Source organism: Marmota flaviventris, chromosome 20, assembly GCF_047511675.1.
Source record: "Marmota flaviventris isolate mMarFla1 chromosome 20, mMarFla1.hap1, whole genome shotgun sequence".
NCBI lineage: Eukaryota > Metazoa > Chordata > Mammalia > Rodentia > Sciuridae > Marmota > Marmota flaviventris.
The window spans coordinates 14525800-14536714 of NC_092517.1; the positions used below are offsets into that span (position 1 = coordinate 14525800).

General features: G+C 50.3%; 1 protein-coding gene and 1 long non-coding RNA gene across 4 annotated transcripts in view; one reads left to right on the top strand and one right to left on the bottom strand.

Annotated features, from left to right (window-relative positions):
* Mtmr14 (myotubularin related protein 14) overlaps positions 1–8652 on the top strand; it is a 46890-nt gene extending 38238 nt beyond the window's left edge. The window contains exons 18-19 of one of the 3 annotated variants that reach the window (XM_027931793.3): positions 4928–5083; positions 8073–8652. In XM_027931793.3, the coding sequence (XP_027787594.1) occupies positions 4928–5083; positions 8073–8256 (340 nt within the window). In that variant the 3' untranslated portion in view covers positions 8257–8652. The remainder of the gene's footprint in view (positions 1–4927; positions 5084–8072) is intronic. The other 2 variants (XM_027931795.3, XM_027931794.3) reach the window with 2 other exon arrangements.
* A 272-nt stretch (positions 8653–8924) lies between these two features.
* The window catches only part of LOC114089856 (uncharacterized), a 29825-nt gene continuing 27834 nt past the window's right edge, over positions 8925–10915 (bottom strand). The window contains exon 2 of the long non-coding RNA XR_003582245.2: positions 8925–10396. This is a non-coding gene — a long non-coding RNA (uncharacterized lncRNA). The remainder of the gene's footprint in view (positions 10397–10915) is intronic.

Consider the following 10915-nt stretch of genomic DNA (forward strand, 5'->3'; position numbering starts at 1 on the left):
TATGCTCCATATTCCCCAGGCCTGTCTTTTAAAGTCAGGCTGCCCTAAGAAAGGAGCCAGAGAGGTTTTGTTCCCTTAAGTTATAGGAGTCGTATGGTTGGGAGGAAAGTTCTGTGGGGTGCTGATTCCTCTCAAGCCCCAACTCCACATCCATCAATGGGAGAATTGGTGGCCGTTTGGTATTATTAGCTGCCACTGCAGATTAGCCACAGGGCTAGGGAGGTGCAAAACTAATGCTCCACGCTCACATGCCTCCCCAAGCGCTGGTCAAAAAGTCGCCCTGCTGCAACCCTGCATGTCTGCTGTCAGATGTCCTTTGGGGGAAGGGCAGTTGCTAGCCAGGGTTTTCCATGCCGAGGAGGGATGGTGCCCTCACTGAGCCCAGTGTGAAGCCACACTGACTGAGAGAGCACGTGGACTGGGCTGAGGGACACCCACCATTCTGGTTGAATAGTTAAGTGGCAACACAGGAATCAACCTCAGCTACCCAGTTAGCTGCCCTCAGCCACTGCCCCCTGCCAACTTCTCATTGTAAACAGTGACCTCTGTTCCAGACTGTCTATATTTAGCTGATTTTTTTTTTAAATATTTATTTTTTAGCTTTTTGGCGGACACAACATCTTTGTTTGTATGTGGTGCTGAGGATCGAACCCGGGCCGCACGCATGCCAGACGAGCACGCTACCACTTGAGCCACATCCTCAGCCCCTGATTTTTTATTAATTCTTTTTGGTTATACATGACAGTGGAGTCCATTTTGATATAATTATACAAGCATGGAATATATTTTATTCTAATTAGGACCCCAGTCTTGTGGATGTACATGATGGATAGATTCACTGTGGTGTAGTTAATTATGAGACAGGATCTCGCTAAGTTGCCTTGAACTTGTGATCCTCCTGCCTCAGCCTCCCAAGTAGCTAGGTTTATTGGTGTGCGCCACTGTCTTTATGAGGCAGAGAAGCCAGGCTACTCTCTGCCACACCTGAGTTCCTGCTCCAGTCTGACTGCTCTTGCCTGGGGCCACTGCTCCAGATCTGACTGGAGTAATGAGAAGCCTAAAGGCAGTCCAAGCTTGAGACTTGGAAGAGAAAACTTGGGGCCCCAAAAGACTTGTCTGAGGCTGTCACAGGAATATAGAAGTCCTTGGTGGGGATCCAGATGCAGTGTTTATAAGGCCAGGCTGGGGGAGGCCCCATTCCTGATGGGCAGAGTGGCTGTGGGGCCCTCATCAGGAACCATCTAAGGTAGACTTGGAGATTGGTGTTGAGGATAAATGAATTAGATGACACATGAGCTCCCTCGAAGCCTAGGATTGCAGGAGTTGATTCAAACACAAATTCCCTTCCTGACTTTAGACATGTCACTTGATGACTTTGAATTTTTATTTTTTCATCTACGTAATCAAAGACTTAGAATAGGCAACTCCAAGGTGCTTCCTAGCTGTGTACCTTCAGGCCTTCTATGGCAGTCTTTTCAGTACTGATGTGTTCAGATGCAAGTAATAGAAAACTAGTAATAGTAATAGAAAACATCCCAAATAGTTTAAAAATAAAGGAAACACATGAAAAAGTCCAGTGGAAATGCAGCCATCGGATTCAGCTTTATCAAGGTTCCTGCTCCATTTCCCTGTGGTTCCTTCCCTTGCCTCCTTCACATTCCAGCTTGTCCTCTGGCCAGCTTCCTTCATAACCACAGTATGGCTCCCAGCACCTCCTAGGACAATCCCTACCTTCCTTTCTCGGATCTTTTCTCAGGGTCTTTTTCTAAACATGGATTAAAAGCTCTGTGCTTTACTTCAGTTAGGGGCAGTGCAACCATCCCTCAGCCAGTTCTTGAGGTCCTGCACTTTATTAAGAAGGAAAGTCAGTAATATTGCCTAGGATGGACTTTGGTCACACCTGATTCCAGTCAGTTTTTCTCTTCCCTGCTGTGTAACTTGGAAAAACTCACTTCCCTTCTGAGTTCACATTTTTTGTTTGTTTGTTTAATTCCATTTTTAAAGTAGGAATAATGATCCTGGTCCCTATAAGTTTGGGTTAAATGAGATAATGGAGTGAAGTATCTTACATATAGTGAATACTTACCTTTCCACAAATGTCTGGTATACTAGCTGTGGTTAAAGACATATACGCTTTGGTCATGAATCTGAAAGCCTGATCCATGTCAGGGCATTGGGCAGCTGGGTGAAAGGCAAAGCAAGGCCTCCACCCAGACCCCCTTCTCACATGGGTTTGGCCAGCTCTGCTCATATCCATGTTCTTGGACCTCTTTCCTGAAGGACAGACACAAGACACCTGCTGTAAGTAGCCTTCTGCAGGGCTTCTGGCAGGAGGTGAGGAGCTAAAGCTCTCTGCACACTGAAAAAGAGCCCAGGACTGTATCCAGCTAAGGGAAGGCAGTATTGCCAGCAGCCACCCTCCTGGGCAGTTTTGAGCCCCTAGGATGTGGGCAGATGCTTTCTCTAGTACCATTGCCATCCCTACCCCCATTTGAGGGTTGCTCAGTCACATGTTCTTTGTAGTCCTGGAGTAGGAGAGAGGAGGAGGCAGAGCCACTGCCCACTGGCTTAGGAGCACAGGGCAGAAGAGCCTAGGGTCTCAGTAAAGTTGGCAGAGTTAACCTGTATGCTCCTCCCTTCCAATATGAAAGTGGTGTCTCTCTTTCGTGACTATTTCCAGTATCCCATAATGTCCCCACTTGCCAGCTGATCCACATGTCCTTTTTTTTTTTTTTAATATTTTTTTAGACATTGATGGGCCCTTATTTTGTTCATTTATTTATATGTGGTGCTGAGAATTGAACCCAGTGCCTCACATATGCTAGGCAAGCGCTGTACTACTGAGCCACAACCCCAGCTCCCAGATGTCCTTTTGAGCACCCCTCTGCTCAGCATGGCCTCTTGCTCTCAAACCCAGGAGCTGATTGGTCACTCTGCCACCATTCTTTGACAAAAGCCTCAAATAGGAAGATTATTCTGGAATCTGTGTTCATTCTTGAAAAATGTCAATATCCACCAAAGGTGACTGCTCTCTGAGAGCCACTGGGTCCCGTGGGGTCACACACCCTCTACTGCCCACGCTAACCAGTCATCTGGTTCCAGTTGGCTTCTTGCCTGTGTTGCTGCTGGGACACTGGGGAAGCAAAGGGAAATGACTAACCTGGGGCCAGGAGTCCTCACAGGGAACCTGGCTAACCATATCCTGGTGACTGTGGATCCCCTTGGGCAGTTTGTTCTTGATAGCCTGTGGAGAGGGGCAGAAGAAATGTCCCCAGGTTCCCTGCCTCTGGAGCGCTGTGTCCTCCCCTGGCTTCCCCTAGTCAGCAGCCCTTCCTTTCCCTCCACACTGGTTGCTAGAGACTATTTTCTCACAAGCTGCTGAAACTGGAAAAGACATTCTACCTACAGTTTGAATGATAGATGAGACTGATGAGCCAGGCAGCGCCTCAAGAGGGGTTGCCCTGGCCAGAGGCCCTGGTGGCCTGGAGGAAGCCTAAGGCAGGTTCCTCCCGGGAGGCTTCTCCTTGATTTACAGACTGCCTGCACCCCGCTAGGCTTCTCCATCTAGAAACAAGGAAGCCCTGCTCTGTCAGGCCCCAGGGGCTCAAATCAGGTAACAGCCTGTCCCATGCTCTTTCCTAATGGTGCCATCACACACGTCTGGATTGTCACCGGAATGATGAATGTTGCAAGTCTGTATGTTGCTGGGGGTTCCGACTCGTGGCAGCTTTAACGTAAAAAGCCATCTGTTCTTGTTCCTCTCAAGGTGGTTCTGTTTCAGGACAAATCTGCAATCAAAAAAAATCTCTTGCACTTACTAGCTGTGGGACCCTGGGCAAGTGTCTTAATCTGTCTAGGCTGCTATTTCCCCATCTGTAAGGAGATGGTTAAAGATGTCCAGAGCTGCACTCAGGTGGCAGTTTCTTGGGGGTAAGGCTAGCCCAAGGACTAGTGGGGGCTGTTACTCTCGATGCCAGCCAGCTCTGTAGGCCAAGGTCCTCAGACCCTACCACAGTGTGTGCTTTGGCCTCTCAGTGGGTCCCTGCAGGAGCGCTTTCCACTTTTCTTGAGTTAAAGAATAAAGGGTCGAGCATCAAATAGGATGCCCCTCTGGGTTCCAGGAGCTGGGGTAGCTGATGGAAAGGCAGGGCTTATGTTTTCCTCTCTGACCCCACCACACCCAGGACAGAGAAGTTGGGTTGTCTGGGAGTGAGGGAAGGTGCCGTTGGGGGCACGACTTTGTCCTCTCAGCCTCCATTAGAAACAGTTCTGATGAAGCTGTCAGGGTGCCTCCCTGATTCACCTTGCCCTCTGGGCATAGCCAGTGAGTTTGCTGGGTTGATGCTTCTGAATACAAACCATGGCTCCCAGAAGGCACTGCACAGGAAGGGGGTACCTCAGGACTCCCAGCCTGTCTTGAATCTAGGTCACCACCCTCCACAGTCCCCACAAGGCCTGTTCTCCCTCTTCCCTCATCAGATCTCGGCAGCTCTGGGTTCTGTGTTGCCCCCTTGTAAATCTGCATGTCAGAGTGGTGGGCCCCTGCTTCCCTTGTTTCCTGGGCGACCGGCCTTGCTCCCTTCCTCTTGGTGCTGTTGAGACTGCTTGCTATCTGGGCCCCAGGCAGGTATCCACCCTGGCTCTGGATCCAGCTCACCTCTCCCCATGCTTTGCTCTGGTTCTTTTGCCTCTGGAAGTCTACAGAATGCACTGTGCGCACAGCCAGTCCTGCCTTACAATCTGCTCTTCTTTCTTGGTCACTACTTATCCAGCTTTGTTTGCTCTTTTGGAGACAGTGGTTGGCTTTTGGACACTCCAACAGATCCCTGCAGCTATGGCCCAGGACACCAGCCCCCTCCCACCAGGGCCTCTCTCTGAGGCATATGACTGACTGCATCATCTCCCCTCTCTCTCCTCTCTGCCCCAGATCAGTGGACCATCCCCTGCCCGGATCCTCTCTCTCCACAGACTTTGGCAGCTGGCAGATGGTAACGGGCTGTGGCAGTATTCAGGAACGGGCTGTCCTGCACACAGACTCCTCTCTCCCTTTCAGCTTCCCGGATGAGCTCCCTAACAGTTGTCTGTAAGTGTCTTGCTTGAGGCAGGATGCTTCCCTGCCTGTATCAGAAACTGGGGAGCAGTCAGGAGTGCTGCTTAAGAGTGAGGCAGAGGCCAGCCAGGGAGTTGGCTGGGTCCCTGCCCCTCCCCATTTGCAGCTACAGACCCCAGGTGTAAAGAAGGCCCATGGGCTGCTAAGGAAGTGCATTGGGTTCCTGTTCACTCTTCCCAGCCACCAGAACCCATCCATGGGTGTGTCGGGTGCACCCTGAGGGAAAGCTGGCTGGACTGTGACTATGGCAGGTTCTATTTCTGTCCAAAGCTTCATCTGACATGCAGATCCTTTGAAAGCAGAACAGTGGGGCAGGAAGGTAGGTGTATGCTGGAGGCAGAGCCAGAATGACACCGGGTCAGCCTGGTCTGTGCTCCTCTAGGCAGAACCAAAGGCTGCTTGCTGTCCACTGCCCCCACCTTGTCTTCCACTTCTGCCTCTGGGCAAGAAAGAGGATTAAATGGGAAATAGATCCCAGCCTGTGAAACGCTCTTCTTTGAGGGCTCCAATATTGGGCTTCTCACTCTTGTAATGCAGCCCTCAGACTTTAACAGCTGTTTTGGGGGAACCCCCTGACCCCTTCCTGCTCTGCGACTTCATGGATATCAGGCAGGAGAGAGCCTCTGGTGCCCTGGGGAGCAGGGCCTGCTCCTCAGATGTGGCCTCCCTGGGGGTTCCTCAGAAAGCCTATCCCTCTCCTCCATTCCAGGTGCTAGGGACTCACCCCACCATAAGCACCAGAATTCAACTCTGTACCCTCCCATGCTGGCAGGCTAGAGGAGCTGGAAAGGAGGAGGAGCCTGGGATCCCAGCTTAAGTCTGACATGAGCCAGTCAGACCTTGCAATTCCAGAATGGCATTCCCCGGTCCTGGCTCTGAAGCTGAGAAGTCACTGAAGGGCTTTCAAGGCCACTAGGCATTCAGCTTCCTCTGCAGCCAGGCCCCTAGGCTAGAAGCAAGTTCTGTTAGGTTTCTGAAGGATAAAAAAATACTTGCCTATTTCTGTAAGGACTTCCTCTTCAGCCCAGCTGACCGCAGCGCCATCTTTGGAGGAAGCCCTGCCTGCTCTGCTTGATTGCACCCTGAAATTCCCAGGTCTTACCCACTGAGTCAGGCAGCTCCAACCCCAGCCCCAAGTACCCAGCCCATACCTGCAGATCAGGCCTCAGGGTGTACTCTTAAGCTTCAGCCAACCTGCCAATTCTAGGAAGTTCCTAGAGGACAGCTAGACCCCACTTGATCTCTAGGCCTCCAGGATCCTTGGTTGGGTTCCAGAGCAGCTCCTGGCGGCAAAGTCCCGTAGTATGTGGGTTCAGTGACTTGGGCTTTGTTAACAGAGAAACTAGTTGCTATGCTCACCAGCTGTGTCTTGAGGTCTTGGCCTTGACTTCTCTGAGCCCATCAGCCCAGCTCTTGAGGAATGGTGCTGCGCTATCACCATGGCCTGTGATGTATCCCCAAGCCAGTCATGTATCTTCTCCGGGCTCCACTTTTCTTGTCTCTAAATAGGTTGGTCTCTGCCCCTTCTACTTCCCACAAGTGGGGGGCAGTGAGAGTGCATATGTGTGGACCTTCGGATGTTCTTTGTCAAGACAAACTAATCTATTCCTCCACTTATGCCATAAGGAGCAGCTGTGGGGACACACGTGGCCTCCAGCTGTGAAACCTGACTAGAAAATAAAGGTCTGGGGATGGGGGTCAGCTCAGTGGCAGAGCACTTGCCTAGCATACGTGAGGCCCTGGGTTCCATCCCCAGTCCTGGGAAAAAAAGAAAAGGTCAGGTGCCCTCAGGTTCGTCAGTGTTGCTCGCGGCGTGCAGGAATCCAGCATTGGCTCATTTCTCAGTGCTCCTGCAAGAGCTGTGTGACTTTCCCAGGCCCCAGAGCCTGCTGCTTCTCTCACATATCACTCCTACCAGTCTATTTCTCTAGGATCCTTTTGTCCTCCCCATACTATCATTTATTCAGACCTCCATCTGTTCCCCCAAGCCCTGGGGTACAAGTATTTTGGGCTTCAGAACTGGGGACATTGCTGCTGCCTCTGACTGGTTCCCAGGGAGGGATTGCCCAGGAATTGGTTCCTTGGGAAGAAATTAGGAGTAAGTGCTGAGGTAGGTGAGGTCCATGTCATGTAGGTGTGTAACTCCTGGAGAACAAACTCAGGTGCCTGGCTTTGAGTCCAGAGATTGGGTATGGTTGATATCTTGGACCCCTTCTATTAGAGACTGACCCTTCAGAATGTCAGACAGCCTCTGTGGAATTCACACTTTGATAAACCCCCATTTCTGTGTACTGTGTCCCTTCTTGACCTGTAATCCCAGGGCAAGGAGAGAAGGGCTTTCTATCTTCCGTCTGTGATCTGTGCCCCACATGGCCAGGGGAGAAGAAAGAGATGGAATCAGAGCAGAGTGCTGGAAAAGTCGGTGTTCTTCCAGCAGTGTGTGAGGGTCCGCAGGAACTAAAGATATAGCTAGGGTCTAGGCGTTTCTAGTGGGAGACCCTGTCCCAGCCAGGGCAGCCAGCAAGTTTTCCCAGGGTGTGTCAGGTCCTTGCCTCAGGAGGGCCGAGGCCTGCTATCAGATCCTGGGGATCTCCTTCCTGCCAGGTGTAAGGCTGTGTCTCACCTGTTCTTACCAAGGAATAAGAAGCCAAGAGTTGTGAAACTCAGCTTCTTTCTGATCACAGTCAACACAGGGACAGTTATTTTTCCAGCACAAAGCCCAGGTCAGTGCTCCAATAAAAGATCTGCTCTAAGGTGAGAAGAGAACCTCAAAGTGAGAAGAATGGCTAAAGGAACTAGCACCAGATATTTGGAGCCTGAACCACAAGGGTAACACGACCATGGGGTAGATCCTGGCTCTGTACAGTCGGAAGTTCAAGGATAGGCCATATGGAGAGAGGATGAGGATGTTGGATCCTGTCCTGGGGTAATACGTTCATTTTCTGTCCCTCCTTCCCCATAGGCTTGCAGCTCTGAGTGCCCGGGAGACGCGGCTGCAGGAGGTGCGTTCAGCCTTCTTGGCCGCATACAGCAGCACAGTGGGGCTTCGGGCAGCAGCCCCCAGTCCCTCTGGGGCCATTGGGGGCCTGCTGGAACAGTTTGCCCGTGGTGTGGGACTGCGGGGCACCAGCACCAACACCCTGTGAAGCAGCCAGCCCACACGTTTCCTGCTCCTCTCTCAGCTGAGCCCTTAGTGGAATCAAAGCCATGCCTGGCCAAGGGGTCCTGTGAGGTTGGGGGAAAATCTCACACCCCCTCTCCATCACATGCACAGCAGTCCCAAAACTGAGCAGGGCCAAGGAAAGGGTTTTCCAGCTCTCAGCTACCTGACATGACCACCACCCCATCTAGTCACTGCCTCCCACCCACCAGGTCTTGGCCAGGATTCCCATCAACTCTGTGTGGGTCTCCCTGGGACCTGTGGAGGCCATGACTTCATAGGGGATCCCACCCCAAGTTGTCCCCTGGGGAGGAGGGGCCACCTGCACTGAGAATGAGGCTATTTGACACAGATCACAAAATAAAATCAGAGTCTTTGAACAGCCCTTGTCTTGCATCCTCTTCTGGTTGCTCTCTTTGTAGAGTTGTTGGGAATGTTCTCAGTGTAGAGAAACACCTCGTGTAGGATGGAGGGGGGGCCAGGTGAAGAAAGAAGGGAACTAAAAACTTGGATGTACCCTTAAATCATCTTTTTTAACAAAGTTAAATGACAGTTTAATGGCTATGATAACAGTCTATGCCTGTTACAGCGCTGACAACAAGATCAGCAAGTGACTAGTCTTCCCTCACTTGTAGCCATCAAATAAAGTGAGAATTCTGAGAACAAAATGAAATTTAAAATTCTAACATAGGTTTGTCATGGATTTTTTACATTAATTATTATTTTTACATTTTGGCAATACTGGGGATTGAACCCAGGGGTGCTTTATCACTGAGTATCACAGCCAGCCATTTTTTAAAATTTTGAGACAGGGTCTCACTAAGGACAGCTGAGGTCTCAGACAGGGTCTCAGCTGAGGCTGGCCTTGAACTTGAGATCCTCCTGCCTTAGCCTCCCAAGTAGCTGGGATTACAGGCATGTGCCATCATGCCCATCTTAATTACAATTTCTTAAATATTTATGTTAATTGCTGATTTCATTATTGTCCTGATCACCCCATGCTGGGCCTGGCCTCTCTTCTGAGTGACTGCTGAATACACCAAACACCACTGCATACATCATGCAGGACCAAGTCCCACAGGATTGTCCTTATAGCACTCTTACGAGCATATAAAAGGTCTGTCTTGCTCCTCAGACATGAGCAACTAACAATCTGCTTTGTAACATGAACTATAAAAGCAGCAAGAGAGGGCTGGGGTCATGCCTCAGTGGTAGAGCGCTTGCCTCACATGTGTAACACATTGGGTTCAATTCTGAGCATTGCATATAAATGAATGAATAAATAAAAGTCTATTAACAACTAAAAAAATATTTTTTAAAAAAGGCAGAGAAACTACCCCTGGTGGGGCAGCTGGCCCTTGACTGCAGAGTTTACTTTTCTGCAGTGTGAAATGAGGGTGGAGCACAGAGTAGCTACCCTTTCAAGGTGCACCTGCACAGGCTCCTGCCACTTGTTTCAGTGCCACACCAGTCCTCCTGGAGGGTACAATTGGAAGCCATGCCCTCAACCGAGAATGGGCACTCACTTCCCAATAGTCACAGCTTCCTTATTGGTCACTCAACAACAATCTACATTCATGATCCACTCACTTTCTGGAAGCTCCTTATAATACCACCAGTTGGCACAGTGTGATGGCACATGTCTAGCAGCTCAGGAGGCTGAGGCAGGAGGATCACAAGTTCAAAGCCAGAAGTCCCTAAACAACTTAGACCCTGTTGCAAAAAATAAAAAGGATGGGGCTGTGGCACAGTGTTAAAACACCTCTGGGTTCCATCCCCGGTAATTGCAATAAGTTCTCATCAAGTTCATGACTCCACAAGAGGTTTCCAACATGTGCACTCAGCTCGCACCCATGTCAGTCCTGTGGTGCTGGGGCCTGCAACCTGCGTTCACCACAGCCTCCGTGTGCTCCAGCAGCCAGCCAGCCAAGGATGCCGACTCATGAACAGTGACCACCTGCTCTTTGGAGAGAATCTTGTGCTTTTTGGTAGTCCCAACAAGGATGCCCTCCATGGCTACTTGAAGTCAAATGTGAGGATGGACAGACTCCTCTCTTGTGCAGCATGGACATGACTTCTTTACAGATGTTGGTGCCTCTGACTCCTGGTATCAGCTCCTCCAGCATCTAGGAGTAAAAGCAATTGGCCTGAGTAAGCTTAGGCTCTTCAGGTGCCACTCCCTGGTGGCTCTCCTTTCCTAGTAGAAGATCAATGGAGACATTTCAGCCTAGTCTCCAGGTCTTATCTGAGCATTGTCATGTAAACATTGGCTCAACTTGACACCAGTTTTATGGTTTGGATATGAGGTGTCTCCCAAAAGCTCATGTGTGAGACAATGTTGGAACCTGGGCATGGACTGAATTCTCTGAAACTGTGAGTACCAAATAAACTTCCTTTTCTAATAGTTCTTGTTGGGTCTTTTGGTCACAGGGATGAAAAAGCTGACTAAAACTGCCAGGATGGTGGATGCCATGTGAGGTGCCCATTCCAGAGCAGACAAACCAGTGACCTTTGCTGGGTGCAGCCTCTACACTGACTTTCTCCTACAGCTTCCCCTTTTATGGACTCAGGAGTGGGAGAGAGTCCCCCAGGCCCACCTAGAAAGGAGCACTCACTCTTGTGCCCCTAACTCTTGAGCCTGCACT